Below are 20,967 nucleotides of genomic sequence, written 5' to 3'. Positions count from 1 at the left end.
GACCTCCAGTCCCACTCTCCTCATGTTGAAGCCCAGGTGATCAGGCCGCTTGTGTGTGGAATGCCTTTAAAGGACATGTGATGAGGGGAGCTTGGGAAAAACCGTGAGATGCAGAGGCATCATCTTGTTGGATAATATAACTTGGCAGGTATCAATCAACCCTTCTCAAAGCACCTGAGCCCAAGGAGGACACCTCTCTTCCTTCGCACTGTCAAGAACAGTCTCTTGCATTGTGGTTCATAAACAGTCTTCCCCCAAATCACAGGAGTTCTTGATATGGATTCAGATCCCCAAGTTCTATCCCCAGTCTTTCAAATTAAAATCTCTAAAATGAGTTCTAGAAATTGCATTTATGATAGGTCTCCAGATATTTTTATGCACTCTAAAGTTTGAAAAACATGCTCTAAAAATTAAGTTAATGCAATGTTTCTGACAGTGACAGGGAAGAAACAGCGGGTCTTTATATAAGAGGAGGAGAAATGACAAAGAAAGGAAGGTGATAGGAACAGTGAAGTAGCAGCCATTCAGGAGGACAAGAAAACACTTAAGAGAAGTCAGTTTCCATCTTCTGGTGGCCAACCAACTTCGCAGGGGCCAAGGAGTCAGGCAGGGGGTAGGTGCTTTCTGCCACCGCAAAGAAACCAGCAAAACACAAGCCAACATCAGGAACTTTTTCAGAACCGTCCAGATGCATGGCCAGTGCTATGGCCCAGGCTCCCTCCCTCATGTAGGTCACTCCATGTCTTTTACGTGGATAGTCCCAATGACAGCTGCTCTGAATTCCACACTGAAACTTGGGGCAGGGGGACCCAAAAAGCAAAAAACAACTTTCTGTCATTGTTTTGGTTTAAAAAGAAATAAAGTATATAACAACAGCCATAAAAAAATTAAGAGGAAAACAGTTCCCATGGAAATATGAGCTGATAGACTAGAATGACTCTCATTGCCAGAGAGTTCCAGGTAACCAGTTTTGTTATATAACTAGGTCTTTGCTTGGCAGCATCCCAGGAGCTACCAAGAGCCTTTGAGAATGTTTGTGGGGAGGTTGTCTGTCTGGGCTCAGCTGTTTCTCTCCCAGGCTGGGGCGGGGACAGTGACTAAATACACTGGAATCAGAGGCTACTTTTGACGTGAACATGTAAATGTCTCATATTAACTCAGGTGTTGTTCTTCACCCAAACACAAATGGTCCTGAAGCACACAAAGCTCATGAGGCCGACAATTAATGTTTAGAAATAACTGGGGCAAGAGGATAACATGCATAGCAGATCCCCTCCCGATTTCTCCCATAATAAGGATGCGCCGTAATTTCTTTAATCTGATTTTGCCTGAAGCCGTGCTGACCACCTAAAGGAAGTCTCTGCCCTCAGAGATCTGCCTTCTGGCCAGGAACACCTCCCACCGCTAAATGACCTTTCACAGCCTGAAGACAGTTGACCCCTAAGTTTCTGTGGTTGTGGGACGCCAGGATAACCCAGGCCCCTTTGGGAAGTCAGTAGAGATGCCTGGGGTTGCTCTTGTCCTGCTGTGGGACCTTCGTGTCCCTCCCCTCCCAGGGAGTACAGTGCCCAGAGTCAGCTGGCCTGGGGACCACATGGGATAGGTTACTCGCAGGCCAAGAGCCACCCTGCAGGCCAGAGCCTTTCTAAACAATGGATTTTAGATCCCGTCAAAATGTTTCCTTAATGTCAAAAGCAAGATTTGGCTTAGGGCCAGAGATAATCTGATCAGGGTGACTTTAGCTAGAAATAACCAATTTCTAATTTTATTTCATTAAAATCTAAGAAGTAATCCCACAGAGAAGGAGAGGAGGTTAAATTCGCATTTCCTCAGAAACACACACGCAAACCCAGCATCATTAGGCAGATTTGTCTTTTGTCTTTTTTACGAGACAGTTGATGCCTTAGGACAGTCTGTGCATCACGTGACGTATTTCTGGTTCTTGTCTCTGACCCACAGTAAGCCTATTGTTCTGCTCCACAGGTGTATTACAACACGGATGATGAACGAGAAGGGTAAGACACTACTCAGTTCTTTTCACGTAAACCCCCTAAGTCGGTTCATGTCCGTGGAAATAGCTCTCCCAGCACTGGGCAACCCTGGGCAGGAGTGAAACCCCCCTCTCACCTCGGGACCCAGTGTTGAGAGGCTTGATTCTGGGAGTGTCTGGGAGAAAGCCTGGGGAAGAGCGTTCTCCTTCTGAGCTTTCCTTCCCTCCACCTTTCCTTCCTATGATCTACCTTGGAATAACTAGTTGTTTTTTTAAGTGACCCGTCTGTTCCCGATAGCCCTTCCCAGCACCCCTTGTTTGGCCCCAACACAAGGGCAAGCTGAGCCTGAGTCCAGAGCTGGAGGAGGCAGCCTGCCTTCCTTCCAGGACCACCGGGGCCACAGGCACGTGCCTCCTGAAGCTCTCTCCCTGGGAAGTGAGCCTGGAGGGCCAGTGGTGAGGCTGGTTTGAATAGGAACTGGGAAGGCTGAGAACCTTTTCACTGTCCTCTAGGATTGTGGATCCAAGAGGGTCACTGAAGGCTCCCATTGTCTCCACTCCAAGTTTCTGCATAACAGTGTTGGGAGATGTTGTCCACCTTTGCACAGCATACATGCCCACCTGCATGTGGTCGTGCAGACTTTTAGAGGCAGCCAAATCTTCAAAGTGCTTTGTATCCATTAACTCATTTTATAGACTCGGAATTTTAAAGCCAAAAAAACCTCCTTAAGGTCATTTAGCTGACCTCCTCTCCCGGGCAATGAAAACATCTATACTACATCCTCGACAGGTGGTCAGCCAGCTTCTACCTGAATATTCCCAGTGGTGGAGAGCTCACTGTGTGTGAGTTAGCTCGTCACACTATTTGGCAATTCCAGCATGTGGGAAGTTATTTCATCTGTTGAGCTGACATCTACCTTCTTTTAACTTCTACCTACTGGCTCTAGTTCTGCTTTCTGAATAAGTCTCATCCTTCCTCATCCTTCAAACATCTCCTTCCTCTCTGCAACTGTTCTTGGTAAAATATAGTTTTACCTCTCAACATCTTAACTTCCCTCCAAGATATACTACTAAATTTGTTAGTAGTCTCCCTAAAATTGGCTGTCAGAATAAACATATGTTCTGAACCACATGAGTTGCAGATTATATTGGGGTCATTTTTTCTTATGACCTAGATGCTATTTTCCTTTTTAAACCATCTAGAAGTACTTTCATTCCAATATCTACTTTATGTTCTCGGTTTGTACTGTATCTGTGTAACTAAACTCTCTAGATCATTTTTTTTTCCCCCAAACTACAGTCAAACCAGGGCTTCCCTATCCTTATGTAATTAATATTATAATATTTACTTGTAAAACATTTCATATTTGGTGAAATGGAGCAGATATTGCTGAGCTTATTTCTAGAGCAAAGGCTGGCAAACTATAGCCCAAGGACCAATTCAGGCCCACCACCTGTTTTTGTATAGTCTGCAACCTAAGAATGGTTTTCACATTTTTCAATGGTTGAAAAAAATTTTTAAAAAGAATAATATTGAATGACATGTGAAAATGATATGACATCCAAGCGTCCATAAATGAAGTTTTACTGGCACATAGCCATTTTAATTCCTTTATGTATGGTCTATGGCTGCTTTGGTGCTACAGCAGCAGAGTTGAGTAGTTACAACAGTTACAACAGAGACCATATGGTATGTCCTGCAAACCTAAATATTTACTGTCGGGCCCTTTACAGAAAAAGTTTGCCACCTTCTGTCTTGCAGGATAGAACATCTCAAAGGAGTCAAGTGATTCTGTAGCTGGTTAGGGGTATAATCTTGTCTGGAACTTGACTACTAAATTCTGAGTTCTAAATTTTCTAAATACCTTATTAGATTGTTCTTTGTATTTTGGCACCTAGGTAACACATTTCCAGCAGTTGGAATGAACAGAATGATTAGTGCTGTCCATTCCAATCAGTTATTCACGTACTTTTTAAGGCACAGTATGATGTTGCAGAAAGAACGTTGACCCTGAGTTCAGGAAGCCCGAGTTCCACTCCTGGGCTATTGCTTACTCATGGGAAGACTTGGGCTGGTTCCTTGATGATCTCTGGGCTTTGGTTTCCTTAATTTTACATTGAGGATTTTGTATAAAACAATCTCTAAGATTCTATCTAGTGCTACCATTCTATTCTCATGAAAAACTTAGTGTTATGAGTGAGAAGTGCCTGAGATTCTGAATGCTCCTTGCTATGCGGACCTCTGTTGTAAATGTATCTCACTTCAAACTGCCCTTACTTGCAAGCTGACCATAGTTAGATGGCACTGACCTAGTCATAACTCTACTAGCTTGGCTTCTCTGTAAGTATTACCGTGTGTTCTTGCATAATCCTAAAGCCTGAGGCATGAGTCTCTTGCTCTTACACATCTTCTAATTAGAGTTTGAACGATATGGACAGCATTGGAGCCTCAGTGTTAATACATGGTATGTGCATGGCTATTGTTATGTGTCAAAGTAATGACTAACATTACTAGATACTTTGGGAACTATACTAAGTACTTTATAAGCATTATCTCATTGAATTCTTCTAAATTTCCCATTATCTCCATTTTATAATGAGGAAACTATAAAAGAAGTTTCCTAACGTTGGAAACTTCTTTGCCAAACAAGAGACTAGGAAACTTGTTCAGAGTCACACAGCTGGTAAGTGATAGAGGCAGGATTTGAACCTGGGTCTAGCTGCATTTCCCATCACCTGCTTTTAGCCATCATGTCCTACTGCCAAACTCTCTTAATTCTTGACCTGTGGCTGCAAAGGAGGCTTCAAGGGACAGGCCCTCAGTGGGATAGCTTTCTGGCCTTGACAAAGGCACACCCTTGGTTCTTCCCTTGGCATGTATGACCCAGATTGTGACAAGCTCAGATGGAGTGTACCTGGCAGAGGGCATCAGATCTGAGGCAGCCATACATGTTCACCTAGCCCGAGGAGTGCCACCTTCACTGGCGTTTGCATAGCCTTCATTAGGACTGCTTTTTGGCCAAGTTCTTCTGCCACATTATTTAATACTCACATTAGCTTATACTCATATTAATATTAAAACATACAAATGAGTATGTGAGAGCATCATTCCCACAGTGACCAGATAAAACATATAACATGCAAGAACCCCTCTCCTGGCACCTCCAAAACCATACAAGGTTTGTCAACTTCTCTTCATTATCAGTTTTGAAGAGAGGTGATATAACAGTTAGATACAAAGGCTTTTAGACAACAGTTCTCAACAAAGGGTCTCTTCCTCCACATTTGAATCACCTGGGGAGTTAAAAAATACTCATGGACCACCCCCAGGGATTTTGATTTCATTGGTGTGGGTACAACTCAGGCACTGGGACTTTGTGAAAGTCCCCAGGTGATTCTATTGTGCAGCAGTGTTGGAGAAACATTGCCCTAGAGCCAGTCAGCTGGCATTTGAATCTGGTTTTGATCTTATTAAAATAACAACTTTTTGGAGTCTCAGTTTCCTCATCTAAAAATAGCAGGATAATAATACCTACCTGCTAACATAGTTATAAGCATTAATGTATAAAATGTGTTGACACATGGAAGGTGCTTTTAAATAATTATAGCTGTTGTTATTGTTAAAATTCCTTTTCAGGCCCTGAATAAATGATACTTCATTGAGAAACAGAAAAGAGGGAGATTAAGATGAGGAGAAAGAACAGGTCAAACAGAAAGAATTTTCTATAGAGCATAGGTCCTTAACCTGGGATTTGTGGAGAGCTCTTGTGGGGGAAGAGGGAAGGGCTTTAAATCCCCTAAAATAATATGCAAATTGACAAGCAAATGTCATGCATGGTGAGAAATTCTATTTCCATTATCTCTGGGGATCTGGCCTTCATCTATATCTGGCCTCTAGTTTCTGTGAAAACCCTCTAGCCTTGATCCTCTGTCTGCAGTGGTCCCCACTGTGGTCCTCTTATTCCAGTCTGCGGCAAGTTCCCGTCAGTTCTGTGGCTTCTGCACTGCATTTGGGGCACAAGCATCCTTGGTGAGGTTGGGCTGTCATGCAGTCAGAGGTCAGTGGCTTCTCTCCAAGATCCTGCCGTTGCCTTAGGATGCTGCTTGGGACCCTCAGACCTCAATCCTCCCTAAGAATTTCTCTTCTCTCCTTGCTGCTGCTTAAAGGCACAATATACACCATTATCTCCCTTGGAACCACCTCGTGTAATCTCTTCAAAGGCAGAGGCTTTAGGAAAACCAAAGCCAGAATAAAGCAAACTCTGGACAGGCCACCCCCGTAGGTTGATCTCACACCGCTGTCAGTTGACTCCCCAGAGAAGGTTCACTCATTAGGCTCTGAGTGTCTCCAGCAGAGAGGGCCCTGCCTCTCCTGCAAGAGCGACATCCTGTAGATGCTGCCATAGTAAACCTTGAGCCCAGTCACAGCGTTGCTGAGAGAAAGGCAGTTCTACATGCTTCTCTGTGAAAACAAATACTTTGGCTAGAATTCAATGCCTTTTTGGGGAAGTTAGAGATAATTAATCAACTGCAAGAACATTTAATCCCCATAGTGTTAAATCTAAAAAGTTGTCACACTGTGTTCATCAGCAGTCCTCATGGGGTTACAAAATAAAATTCTTTTAGCATTCTACACTATTTCTCTTAAAGGAGCAATTTCCCAGAGAATCAGGTGCTTTTCTTTAATAGGATTCTCAGGGACGCCAAACAAACTGTGAAATGTAGGATAGGTGGACTGCATTTTACTACATATACATGAACATAAGGTGATTAAAAATATTGGGCAATTTCCCCAATTTCCCAAGGAGAAGAGAAAAACATAAATTAAAGCTTTGGGGCCAATTGAATAGGTAAACCGTTATGGCTATAGCCAAGAGTCAGTAATTTACTGATACTTGCTTTGCTGATTTAATTACACATACATTTGAAGAATGATATATTACATAATTTAGAAATATCTGTCACATTTTATGAAACACATTTATTCAAATTCTTCATAATTCGTCCTTGACGTTAAGTTCTTTCTCAGTATTAAAGTTACTTTTTACTTCATCTCACACTGTTTATCAGGGCAATTCTTCATTGCTATCAATGTTGAGATACGGAACAGTTTAAACGCATATACATGAGATTGTCCTTGGAAATTTTTTTTTTTTTGGAAGAGATGAGGTCTCACTATGTCACCCAGGCTGGAGTGCAGTGGCTATTCACAGGCGCTATCATGGCACACTACAGCCTGAAACTCCTGGGCTGCTTCTGCCTCAGCCTCTGGAGTAGCTGGGACTACAGGCACATGCCACTGCAGCACCTAGTAGTCCTTCCGAATTTTATTCCCAAGCTACAAATAACTGGTTTTCATAACATTAGAAAGAAATGATCACATATAAAAGAGATTGCCACAATGCTGTCTCCCATTTCTTAATATGTTTTTAATTAAACTTTTAATTAAGATAATTATAAATTCATATGCAACTGTAGGAAGCTCTCTTCCTTTCAGTGAATATGTTCTTATTTTTTACTCTTAGTTATTGCATTTAAAAATCCACTCAGTAGTACTCAAATCAGCATCAGATATACACTGGAGGTTTTAAAAAATACTTAAGAAAATGAAAATTTTACCATCCCTCAGAGTCACAGGTTTTTACCAGTTTCTTATGTTAGTACCAGTTATTCTTACTTGTATACTAGTTTGCCATTTTGCAAATTAAGAGATTTAAACTTAAGACTTTTAAAACTGAGCTTTACCTTCTTCTATACATCTTACCTACATCTATCTACCCTTTCTGTTGTTCATTCCTTACTTCATTTCTGCTCTCCGTGGGATCCTTTTCCTGCTGCCTGGATAACCCTGGCTAGTATTGCTTTTGTCATGGAACTTCTGGCAAAGAATCCTCTCAGATTCTTTGTTCTTTATTTGTTGTAAATGTTTTTATTTTGCAATCACTTGCAGCATATTTTTGCTAGATATAAGATTACAGGTTGGCATTTATTTTCTGTGTGTTTTGGTTTTCATTTCTGTTGAGATAATGTCTGCCTATCTTGTTGCTCCTTTGAATACAATGTTTCTTTTGTCTCTCTGTCTTTTTTTACTGCTTTTAAAATTTTTTCTTTCTCTTAGATTTTCAGAATTTCTGTTGTGATGTTCCTATGTCTAGATTTTCTTTGCATTTTTTTCATACTTGGCATTTTATAGCATTTATTGAATGTGTTTATTGTTCATGTCTTTATTAGTTTTAGAACATTCTCAGTCATCCTCTCTTCAAATATTACTTCGTTCCTATTCTCTCTATATACTGCTTTGAGCCTCTAAATGCATATTAGAACTTTTTGTGTCCATATGTCTTTTATATTCTTTTCAGAATTTCTTGACATCTTTGCTCCTCATCCTTCAGCCTGGATATTTTCTACTGACCTAACTTTCAAATTCTCTCTTTTATTGGGTCTGATCTACTATTAAACTCATTTATTGCATTCTTCATTTTAATTATTGCATTTTTTAGTCTGAGAATTTCCACTTAATTGGTTTATTTTTAATAGATTCCAGCTCCCTATGTATTGCCATTTATTCACGAATACAATAATTACAATTATTTTTCAATTCATATCTGATAACTCAAATAACTGTACTGTAAGTGTGTTATCTGTGGGTCTGTTTCTATCATCTATTTTTCCTTTGGTCTTGTTTATTACTCTACTTGATAAATCTTGATTCAATGGTGAACAATGTACATAAAAATTATAGAGGCTCTATATAGCCATGTTTCTCTCTTATGAAAGTTTTCCCTATCCTTTGTTGTGCTGCCTGAGTGGGTGCAGATTGGCATGATTGAGTCGGGGACAGAACTCCCCCAAACCTGGATTGCAGTTTGTATTAGCTTCAGACTATCTCTGGCTCATCCTCGGTTGTAGTTCTGAGGGACTTACTATGTGTCATCTTCCTTGGTGTGGCCTGATATCTGACTTTTGTCTCCTTAACATGGTGAGATTGCCAAAACCTCTGCTATGATTTTCAAGGGCTTTCTACCTAACTTATTCTCTTGTCTTATGCAGCTTAAGAACTTGGTAAATACCTCAGCAGGAATATTACCGAGTATCTGGCTTACTTCTCTGTGCCTCCCTACTCTCTGGAAGTTTGACCATTAGTCCTGGGTACCTTTGCAGCCCTAAATCCCAGTCTTTGTTTCTTTAGCACTGTGAGATTACCAAAAGCTATGCAAGCTTCTTTGCCTTTAGGTGTGTGCCTCTGCTGGCATTATCATCCTCTGCACCCCAGCCAAGAGCTGGCAAATACTTTGAGGGGAAAAGAGGTCATTGATTTTCAGGTCACTTCTCTGCAGTTCTTTCTCGGAGATCTCAGCTCCCTTTGCAGCAGCTCTCCAATACTTTGAATAAGGTTTCTAAAAAAATTTAGGTAGTATTTCAAGTTGTTCTTGGCTGGAACATTGGTTTGCCACAACTATAACATTTTAGCTGGAAACAGAAATGTCTGTTTTACCTTTTAAAATGAACCCTCTGGGTCCTACTGATCTGGTCATTTGCAATTCTGAGGTCATATTGCAGTAATAGTAACTAAATCTATGTTTCTTTTGTTTATTTGTTTTGGTTTTTTACTGATTCTGTTAGATGAATTCTACTAAACACCCCAATTTAGCATTGATTAAAATCATTTGGGGATGATAGGTTCTTCCCCAAAGACTAATTTGTTGAAAATAAATAAATTGAGATCCTACTCCATAATGTGAAAGACTTTGTACATATATAAAAGGGTAACATGGGCAAGAGACCTCCATTTATTTGGGGAATCCTTGGTAATTAGCGTGCATCCGCCATAAGCAGAGTTGTGAAATAGACAAGCTACGTCTGCATGGCGCCTGCATCCCTCTTCTGTACTCTTTCTGGGCTCCTCACTAGGCACCCGATGCCCAGTGCAGTTCAGCCTGGCAGGCAGGACTCAACATTGCCTTTCCTGGGTATGGCCAGAGACCCATGCTTCAGACCTGACACCTTCCCAATGCTTTTCTGATGAAACTTAACGCTCCTTTGTTTATCCCCCCCCCCCCAGACTTGCTTTCCCTGAGGTCAATCCCACAAGGCAACCGAGGTAACCTGCTGCATGTGCTGCAGGACCTAGAGTCATTCTATATATTAATCAGCACTTTGTGCTACGCAGATGGAGACTGATGTCAGAGAAAGCACCTTTTCCTTGGTCTCTGGTCCTTTTGTGGTACTATCCAATATACATTCATCCCTCGGGATCCATGGAAGATTGGTTCCAGGACCTCCTGCAGATAGCAGAATTCACAGATACTGAAGCCCCTGATATAAAATGGTGTAGCATTTGCATATAATTTATGCACATCCTTCTTTATACCTTAAATCATCTCTAGATTATATATAATATCTAATACTATGTAAATGCTATGAAAATAATTGTTATACTGTATTGTTCAGAGAATATTGACCAAAAAAGTCTGCACGTGTTCAGTACAGATGCAATTTTTTTTTCCCAAATATTTTTTATTGCGTTTGGTTTAAGCCGTGGCTGTAGAACCCATGGCTAGAGAGAGCTGACTGCAATCGTACTGGGCATGAGGAGACCTAAAGTTTGTGTTCTTTTCACCTGTCAAATGGGACAGTCACATCTGCCCTTTCTTTATTGCCTTGCTTTGAAAATAAATGAAACAGTTGAATTTGAACCACACAAACTTTTTGATTCCCACTGGTTTTATAGATTTTAAAATGTGATAAAGTATTTTTGAACTCCCAAGAGAAATGTGGTTTATCCAAGATGTTATTTTAATGGCAAAGTTTGTCATAGTTCACAACAGGGTGCTATCAAAAGTCAACAGAACTGGAAAAATATAAATCATGCTTGGTGAAAAAGAAAATCACTAGCTTCAGAACCCTCACACAGCATGAGAGAGTAGTGATATTTCAGGCTATTTATCTGTTATTAACCTATTGGTCACTGGCTGCTGTGTAAATGGATTTTCTAGTCTTCTAATTCTGAGCCCGTGGTCACTCCCGTTCTAGGACGTGACAGAGTAACATGACCTGCCTTTATGACAAGGTAGCAAGGGGGAGCAGAGGAAACAGTGCCCTAAAAACTTATTACCACCTTCAGCTAACCTTGAGTTTCAGGGTTTTCCTCCAGTTGTTTCCATAGTTTCACTCACTAGGAAATAAGAGAATGCTGGCTCTTAATAGCATCTCTCATACCCTTACTTGTCATCTCACATTTACTGAGTAACTTTATCACAAGGTTGCTCCCTCAAAGCGGGGTTCTCCGAACAGCCTATTTCACTTATTAGCTACAGTGCCCTGCATGAGACACATAACACATTGGGCCTTTGGTTGTCACTGAAATGAGGATAATTGGCCCTTGTCCTGGCTGGCCAACAAAGTGTTCATGAGACTTAAAGGAACAAGGAGATAATAAGTACTTTGTAATATCTGGGGTCTTATTAAGGACCTTGATGGATAGATATGCCTTTTGGACTAGGTAGAGTATGAGAGGGCAAATTAAAGCACCATTAGTTCAGCTATTTAAACTGTTAGAATGAATAGAAATACTACATTGACTGTCCACAGTTTTGTACCATGTGCTCTTCCTACCCCTGGGCCCCACCATTAACTCAGCTTGAGAATTGATAAATTAATTTCATAATGACAATAATGCTAATGTGGAGTTGCAGGTTTTGCATGGTCTTGAAAGCTTGGGATTGATATACTGTCCATCTCCCATGCACAAGCTTTACCACATCAGTCCTTAAATTGGACCAAAATGGCAGTTTGGACTGTTTGCTATCTGAGAGTAAATGGAAACTCTAACCTCTCTCAAGCTGTTGGCCTCATTCAGTCTTCTCCAGATCTCTCTTCCTCAAATCTCTCCAACTTGTAATCATCAGCATCATCTTCATCTTCATCTAACACTTCAAAGGTGTTTACAATGTATCAGGGGACCTTGCGAGTACTTTACATATGAGAATTCACTTCATTCTCTCAACAGCCTCCTTTTAAAGATAAGGAGACTGAGGCCAGGGAGGTTGAGGAGCTTGTCGCGGTTCCTACAGCCAGCAGATTGTAAAGCAGGGATTTCAACCAAGGTAGACTGGCCCCAGAGTTCCTGTCCTAACAGTTCCGCTGCACTGCCTGTCTGGCGTTGGTTCACGTGCCTGGTCTCAGGGTGCTTGGGCCATAATTCTGAAAGATACAATCTCGATTGCCATAATCCTGAATGCTGAAAATCCTGAAAGATCAAAATCCTGAAAAACATAACACTAGGATTATTCAGGATCATAGTGCTCGGCATTGTCTTTCGGGATTCTGATTGGCACTGTGTCCCAGGAATCCCCAGAGAGATTAAAACTTTCTAAAAATCTGCATCCACTCTCTTGAGGGTTTGAGGAATAGCAAGATTCCATGCAGGAGCATTTTCTTGGTGTTAATGACTTCTCTCCTTCCAATTTCTGTTTCTCTCAAACAATCCTCCCTTTCCTTAGAGTGCCCGAGGTGCACGGGGACTTTGGGAGGAGATGCAGAGCCATCAGAACTGGCCAAACTGGGGACATGCAGGGCCTCAGCACCACGGGATTCTAGGAGGGGGACTGAACACCTTTCTTGAGGAGGAGGAGGGCCCGGGCAGCCAGGGCCTGGGTCTCTAGGAACCTCCCCCTCTGCGGGCTCACTCTCTCCAGCCAGACGGAGAGGCTGAACAGCAGGAAATGACGGCTCCTCGTAACTGAACCAGCGAGGCAGGCCTGGGCCACCTCGTTCCCACAGGCCACTGCTGTGCCCTAAGGGGCTGGCACAGCGGGCAGGCCACCCCAGCCTCGGCTGGATGGGAGGGGCTGATGTGACTCAGACCACACAGACACCAGAGAGCCACCTTCCCCAGCCCTGACCTGGGCAGAAAGACGGGACAGGTGCAGGATGGAGCAGGTAAAACCCGAAGCCTCACCTTTGTGGTCCATAGTCAACAACAGAGAGTATGTGATAGGTCCATCCCCTGAAGATACTGGTGTGTGTGTTCTGACTTGGGACCTGCCAGGGGAAGAGGATATTGGTGAGTGGATCTGGCTGAAGAGACCCAGGGATCGTATAAACAAAGGGAAAGGATAGAAACCGACACATATGTGAACTTGTGTTTGACACCTTGCTGGCTTTACCTAACAATTTCTGCCCATCTTTTCTACCAGCAGTGTCCTGGTTAAGCGGATGTTCAGGCCCATGGAAGAGGAGTTTGGTCCAGCACCTTCTAAGCAGATGAAAGAAGAAGGGATGAAGCGAGGTATCTCTCCAGCTGGGCGCCACTGTGGTGTTGTGCCCATTGCGGAGCCTCCTGGCAGGGATGGGGGGCGTCTTACCAAAAGCAGCTTGCACCCTGGCCCCCTGCCAGGCCCCTGTGGCTCCCTGCCGGCCTGGTGACTTTTTATGCACACAGGAAGTCCTCAGTCTTCCCCTTTGCTCTACACTCTGTCCTTTTAAGCACCTTGAGTAAATGTTTATTCCGCCCAGGGTCCTTCCCTTTGCCTTGGGAGAAATGGAATGAACACACTGACTCATCTAGCAGCAAGATGCAAGGTTAAAAAGAAACTCTAGCTGTGTGTGTGACAATCACACCACAAAGAACCAGCAATCGAGACTCATTCAGTAGATGCAAACGATTCATCTCACACAAATAAATGAGCCTCAGGTTTCTGTGACATCACCACTTACTCATTTTCTATCAGTCAAGGGTCTTGCCCCACTTCACCAAGAGGGTTGGAAACAGTGTGGGCATGTCGATGTCTGGCCCAGCGTGTCAGTGTGATTCACTGTCCATGCAGGAATAAGAGGGAGGACCACATCTCGCTGCAGCCAACACTGCGAGGCCTCCCGAGACTTTAGACTTACACAGTATTGGACTTGCAGTGAGTCAGCTCACCATGTTACATATGCCCACTGTCTGCACAAGCTTCAGCTCTTTGTGACTGAGAAATCTTATTTTTTTTTTCCTATTTGTTGTAATGGGATTTGCATAACGAATGCTCTAGAGCAACCCCTCTGCAGCCTGCTCAGCCACCCAGGGTTGAGTGACTTCGGAAAGGGTCTTCCCCTTCTGCCCCTCAGAGTCCTCCTCTGTAAAATAGAGGTGGCAGGTGAACCCGCCCCCGAGTCGCTGTGAGGATGGATGAGTTAACACACGTGAGACAGCTCGTGCAAGTGCCTAGCACACCCGGGCTCTCCATGTGCACTGTTAGATCAGTTAGTTTTACCCTTAGGCCTCTATGTAGTTATGTCTTCATAACTGCAAATAAATAATTGGAGTTTCAGAATGGAAAGAGCATAAATGCATAAGTGTAACACTAGCAACATTTAAAAGTTTTTCTGGCTCTGCAGCTCACTGTCAAATATTCGAGTGCTTTGGCACCACTCCTGGATGCCTGTTCTGTTCGCTGGAGTCAGGGCAGTTACGCGGAATTCAGGAGTCACACAGGCTTGCCTCCAGAGTTGGTGTGCGGTGGTTAGTCCTAGGCTGTGTTTTTCAGATTATTTTGAGATTGTGAAGCCAGCACAAAATTTGCCACTGGCAGTTGTATTGGGCTGTGATTAAAAATAAGGCCTTTGAAACATCCGTATCATAGAGACACATGAGGGCGCTGTAACCCACCAGCACTAGAGAAAACGTCTCTCAGGAGTGACTTTCCTCTGCAAAAGGACAGTGGGGTTACTGAGCCCTTTGCTTGGAGCTGAGCTTTGAGGAATGCACAGAATCCGGGCAGTGATTTTCCTTCTTGCTTATTTGTTAGAAGTCGCCCGAGAGAAAATGATCATAATTATCACCAGTGCCGTCACTGTTGGTTGTTTTGCCTTTGTGGCTGTTTGTCAGGGTGGGTCGGTCGCAGTCCCTTAGGGGCTGGCCTGGGCAGCTGACTGCCTTTGCCTGTGTGATGTCTGGGGTGCGTGATGGTGGTTCTTGCCACCGAGGCAGAGCGATTGACATGCCTGCTGTGCCACAGACGCAGAGCTAGTGAAAGCTGCTCCTGGGGCAGGCGTGGGGTGCGCTGCGAGCCCAGCATGCCGGGCGGGCGAGTGGCTGTCAACAGCCCCAGCAGGAGAAGGTGGAGCTGCCCTGGCGCTTCTCCCACAGCCCGTGGACTGGCACCCTACCCCCTTCAACACTTGCTAGCCACACCTGAAGCAAGAGTAGCAGCCATATTATTTTAAAGACAGTGATTTCAAAGTAAGCAATCGATAAATCCAGTGGCAGCAGTACGCATTTTAGTAGAATATGGTTTGCGGTTTCCTTAGGGTCAGCCTGCTGGAGATTACTGAGTTTTTCCCCCCTATTGGCTGTGGGAAGAAGGTATAGAACGTTCATCTGTAGCAGCCACTAAGGCTCTTTTTTCCCTTGACTTTAATTATCCTTATCTGGATGTCATTGAGGTCCTGTATTCTAATTATTTTTCCTTGTACCCTAACATTGAGTCCTCTTATAATAGCCATTAGATCATTTTAGCTGAAATGGAGGCTATAAAATATTCCTTCCAAGGAACTAAATTTGGAAATCTTTGGAGATACTATCTATTTATTTAATTGGTACTTTACTTTTATATTTGGTTAAGAGAAGAAACTGCAATACGTAAGGATTTTTTTTTTCTTTCTTTCATGTGCTACGGCTGCAGAAAGGAAATGCAGGCAGGAGCCCCTGTGGCCTTTGTAAAGCAAGCAGCTTTAATGAAGTCCCTAATGACTTTGGGGAGAGCTGATTTCATTTTCTACCCCCAGCTTTGTTCTTCCAGTTGATGGTGATCGTAGCCCTGTTGATATCAGACTGTTGTTGGGATCCGGACTCAGCAGGGTTTTTGATCTGTGTGGTTTTCTTGGATGGCCAGACGCGTGGGCTTCAGTCTTAGCCCTCTTCCTTCCCTCTGAAGGAAGCATCGGAAATCACATCACTGGCAGGAGGGGGACAGGAAGGGCAGTCATCTTGCCGGGGCTGAGGGCTGCATCTGAGTGGCAGGTCCAAGTTGTTTCTGGGAGCTGAGCTGCAACGTAGCTGCTATAAGGATGGGGACAGGCAGGAAGGCCACTGGCCAGCAGGAGGAACAGCAGCCAGCAGCCATTAGTCTGTGGGACCCCCGGGGAGTGTTTCAGCCTCTCTGAACCTCAGCATGCGCATCTCTAGTAATAGCTGGGGTCCCTACCCTTTCTCATGTTCTGGACACTCTCAGACTCAGAAGGTGGTTTTGCTGAGAAATGAGTAGGAAATCACTGAGGGCACTAGAACCTCCACTGCTTCATCCACCATTTCAGGATGCTGCTGTGTGCAGGCCCTGTGCTAAGCGTGCCACGTGGCTGTTACTCCGTTTAACCCTCACCGCAGCCCTGCAAGGCAGACACAATCAGCCCACTAAACAGAGGAGAGGGAGGCTTGGAGAGGTTAAGGGGTTAGAGCCCACAGCAGGCCTGAACTCTGGGGCCAGACCAGACCTGTGGGAATCCACACCCTAAGCCTCCGGAGATGCTCCGGCTCCCTGCAGGGCATGCGCACAAGCTGGTTGTCAGCCTGGAGTTTGCCCTCCCGTTCTCTCTCTCCCTCGCCTGCCTGCCCCATGCCTACATGCGCCTCAGAACTCACATCCCTCCTTCAAGGTGACCTTTCCAGAGCCTCCCGCCCCCCACCCCCATCAGGGCAAGGCCAGGCCCCAGTAAGGACTCTCTCGTGGTGTTTTCCTTCATAGCTGTGTCTGGTCGTCTGCGTGTTTGAGGAAGGCCTGCAGACTCCTATGGGCAGGGCGATGACTTAAGCAGCCCCAGCTGCAACCCTAGCTCCCGGCACACATGGCCTCCAGGCCTGGGGTGGGGGGCATTCAGTCATATTTGCCAAATGAACAAATAAATAGAATAAAGAGGCTGCAGAAAGAAATGTCATAAAGAGATCATGGACCCACCCTGAGAAATTCAAGTGTAAACATAGGTGTTGCCCAATTGTCGTTTATCTCACTGAATGCCCCGTACCCGTCTCTAGCCATGGGATGTCTATGGAGTTGTCTCAGTCACATTTGCAGGTGTTGGCTGGACAAGGGGTCCCAGACCTGGCAGGTGGCGCCAGCCTCGGACACCTGTATGGCGGAAAGCAGTCCCCTGTTGGCTGCAGGGCTGTGCGGCCCCTCAGTCACGTGGCTCTCCCTGTCTTCCAGTGCTGCTGTACGTGAGGAAGGAGACTGACGATGTGTTTGATGCTCTGATGTTGAAGTCGCCCACGGTGAAGGGGCTGATGGAAGCGGTAAGCGATAAGCCCCTTTGGCCTCCAGGAGACCTGCGGGTATCCCCCTTCTCTGCAACCTGTTCACTGATGGCTCCAGAGCGAGCTTTATAAAGAACACGGGAAACCGGAGATCTGTGGAGATCTCTGCACTGTTGGGGCTTATTAGCATTTTAAAGAGAAGGAAACTGAAAAACTGCCAATTCCCTGTCAGCTTAAGGCTAATCACAGCAAGATGCTGTGGAGGAAGGTGAAACTGAGTTCTCATTGGTCTCTTTGCATGAAACCAAATGAGATACGTTTAACTTCCAAATATATACAGAACAAAAACAATTAAGAGGTGTCTTGCTAGCTGTGATAGTGTAACCCAAAATAAACTATGACCCCTTGGTTAAGAAAAAGACATATTGCAGAATTATGGTGATTTGGTGTACGATTCTTCCCTTCCTACCCCGGGTCTAGTCTAATATTACCCAACTTGGGCTTAGGAAAAGTTATTTTATGTTTTATTTACATAATATTCACCTGAATATAACTTTAATATGACTCTACTTTGAGTATAATTTCTAACCCCCTTGCACTTTTTTTTTCCTTTCTTTCCCCTCCATACAACCATGTTGTAGAAGATCTAGGTTTTTTATAGTGCTAGAGACAATAGGACTGCCAGGGACAGAGTCCAAAATTGTTGGTTGGTTTGGAAAACTGCTACATTAGCAGTTACACCATCTTGGGTTATGAGGGTTATGAGGTTATGGGTTACAAGGTTCAACATTAAAATGTATAGGATAGTTTCTATAAGTGCAATCATGCAGTATGATTTCTTTCATTTAGGATACATTATGGAGGTTCATCCATGTGGTAGTATAAATCAGTACTTCATTCTTTTTTATGACTGAACAATATTGCACTGCATGTATAACCACATTTTGTTTTTCCATTCATCAGTTGACGGACATTGAATTTTTTCCACCTTTTGCTATTGTGAATAGTGCTGCTATGAACGTTTATATACAAGTTTTTGTCTGAACACCAATTTCCACTTCTTTGGGGTATATACTGAGGCCTGGAATTGCTGAGCCAGACACAAAAGGCCACATATGGTACAAGTCAATTTACGGGAAGTATCCAGAATGGGCAAACCCGTAGAGACAACAGGCAGGTTAGTGTTTGCCAGGAGCTGGGGCAGGAGGTGGAGCAACTGCTTAATAGGTTTCCTTAGGGAGGAATGAAAATGTTTTGAAATTAGAGGTAATGGTGGCATGATATCGTGAACCTACTAAATGGCACTGAATTATATACTTTAAAATGGGTAAAATGGTGAATTGAGTGATTATATATATTAAAAAGTATTCAGTGTTCATCAGAAGTTTTTTAAAAAGTGCATAGGAGTGTTACCGGTGCAGATGTGGTGCTGCCTCCTGGGATTGCCTTGTCCCCAGGCAATTCTGAGCAGAGCTGCAAGGACCACCCTCTACGAAACACTGATGGAGGACTGCGTAATCTTTTCTGTTCTGCAGGATTTTTCAATGCGATGGAGTTTGCTATTACTGAACCTGCCTCACATAAAGGGAAAACAAAAATGGAAATCAATGCAATAAAAAATATGATCTATATCTCTTCAAATGAACCAAGATTTTTAAAATGACCCTAAAATTGCCAGAGGATAGACTAATGAGCTAGAAAAATCTGTACAATATTCAGACCTCTCTGGGCAACTTTGGACAATTTCATACCCTGATCTGGCCTCTAAGATCACATTACTAAAACAGACTTACCTAGGAGAGTGAATATGAAAATTACAGAAGCAGTTGCTTACATGCATATCCTACGACCTCAACCCCAGAGATTCTGGGAGAGTGGGAGTGAGGATCAGTAATCTGCATTTTTAATAAGCTCCTCAGTGTCTTCTGAGATGGGCTAGGTGTGAGAACCTCTGATCTAGACCAATTCTGACCTGACTGCCCTATGATCCTTCGTTTTTCCTTGGTGTCTATTCTTGCCCTTCCGTGACACCTGGCCAGTTCTATAGGTGTTCTGCAGGTGTGGTCTCGCTGGGCCACAGCGGAGATGCATGTCACCTTCACTCCCACCCAAACAGCAGCTCAGCAATTCCACCCACGCCCCCCACCACAGCAGCACCTGGTTGTTGATGCATTTTAGGGGAGCTCATTACACCTGCCTGGCTTTGGTTAGCTGGAGTAGGGGCTGGAGGGGTGGGGGGAGTAATGCATAGTATCCTTTGACCCTGTAGCCATGGAGAAGCCAGCTTCCCTAGGCTGGCTCTGGTCAGATTTCTTAGGGCAATTTTGACTTCATCTCTCCTTTAAGTCTGGAAAGAAAAGGTTTTATTCACGCACCAAACACAAGCTCTCTCCTTGCTTCCTAAGTTGTGCAGATGGGAAAGCAGGACAAGAGAAGTTCCTTCAGGACCCTCAGGTGATGCAGTCTGGTGATGAGCTGCCAAAGAATGACATAGCAAGCCCTGCAACTTGGGGCCACCATTCAGGACACCAGGCTCTGTTGCAGCAAAGACTCGAGCACACTGTGAAATGAGATGACCCCTGGATCCTGCTCACTGTACCTGTACCCTGAGTTTATTTGGTACCTGGGTGGGCTAAGAAAGGGTTCCTTCCAGGGGTGGCTTCTCTGAAGAGTAGGACCTCACCAGTGTCATCACACTGACACTTAGCAATACATGCTTATACACATATATAATGTAAAGGTGTATCTTTATTGGTATATATACACATGCATTGGTAATATATATGTGTGTGTATCAAGTAAAACCAATATACACATGTGTATGTAAACAGTGTAGCTTAGGGGGGCAGCATGTAGGCTTTGGCCTCGGAAAACCTGTGTTCAAATTCTAACTGTGCCCCTGACTAGGTAGACAAGTTTCTTAACTTCTTTTCCATCTTTAAAATGGAAATAATAATACTTAACTCACGGGGTGATTGTGAGGATTAAATGAGACAATATAGACATAAACTCTGCCTGGCTTCTGGTATACACCAAGTCCCTGGCTAAGATCAGCCTTTGTTACTAGAACGTTGTTTTGAGTAGGCATCAGCGCTGGGTGGGACGCAGTGGGAAGACTTCTTCCTCCTGTTCCTGAGATTTTGAATTTCTCAAACACTCATTTGCCTACTGTCGAAAAGATAGAAAGTTATTTTGGCTTGTGATTCCATTATGTAATATCCCACCAATTTGGAGTCTCGGAGGAGGCCCTGGGCGGTGCAGGGCCGCAGGTATCTGGCTGTGCACCCGCGGGCCCGTGGGCAGCCCTCTCCTGCGGCAGGAGGGAAGCTGCTCCTAAGACATGATCTTTGTGTTCCAGAGCCAAGGCCCCACGGTAAACAAAGTCTTCAAACAAGAAGTCAAGGTGACCCTGGCCTCCAGGTTTTGTTTCAACTCTTAATTTCAAAGTAAAATCATCATGTGGGGAAGGGGGTTACTTTTTTAACAACTAAAAGTTACATACAGAGAAAAAATGCGCAGTGAGTAGGAAAGGGAAAATCCTAACTTAAAAGGAAAGTTGTTTAATGAAGAGATATTGTACTTGACCTCAAGCCATCACTTTGAACGCTGTCACAGGTTCAATATGGCTTCCCATAAGCTCAAACATGGTCCCCACTCCTTACTGTGGAGCTAAGGCATTGCTTCCCTAAGTGGGCCCGTCAGATCCCCTGGGTTACATTTCAAAGATGCCATCCCAGAGCCCCAC

At 44.0% G+C, this 20,967-nt stretch overlaps 1 protein-coding gene across 6 annotated transcripts in view; it reads left to right on the top strand.

Annotated features, from left to right (window-relative positions):
* Positions 1-20,967, top strand: part of GRHL2 (grainyhead like transcription factor 2) — a 159,641-nt gene that overhangs the window by 123,776 nt on the left and 14,898 nt on the right. For 5 of the 6 annotated variants that reach the window (XM_045561934.1, XM_045561933.1, XM_045561930.1 and 2 more), the window contains 3 exons: positions 1,984-2,015; positions 13,189-13,280; positions 17,176-17,261. In XM_045561934.1, the coding sequence (XP_045417890.1) occupies positions 1,984-2,015; positions 13,189-13,280; positions 17,176-17,261 (210 nt within the window). The remainder of the gene's footprint in view (positions 1-1,983; positions 2,016-13,188; positions 13,281-17,175; positions 17,262-20,967) is intronic. The other variant, XM_045561931.1, reaches the window with a different exon arrangement.

This window comes from Lemur catta, chromosome 9, assembly GCF_020740605.2.
Source record: "Lemur catta isolate mLemCat1 chromosome 9, mLemCat1.pri, whole genome shotgun sequence".
Lineage (NCBI taxonomy): Eukaryota > Metazoa > Chordata > Mammalia > Primates > Lemuridae > Lemur > Lemur catta.
The sequence above is the reverse complement of the archived record's forward strand: the minus strand, read 5'-3'. Positions and strand labels throughout refer to the sequence as shown.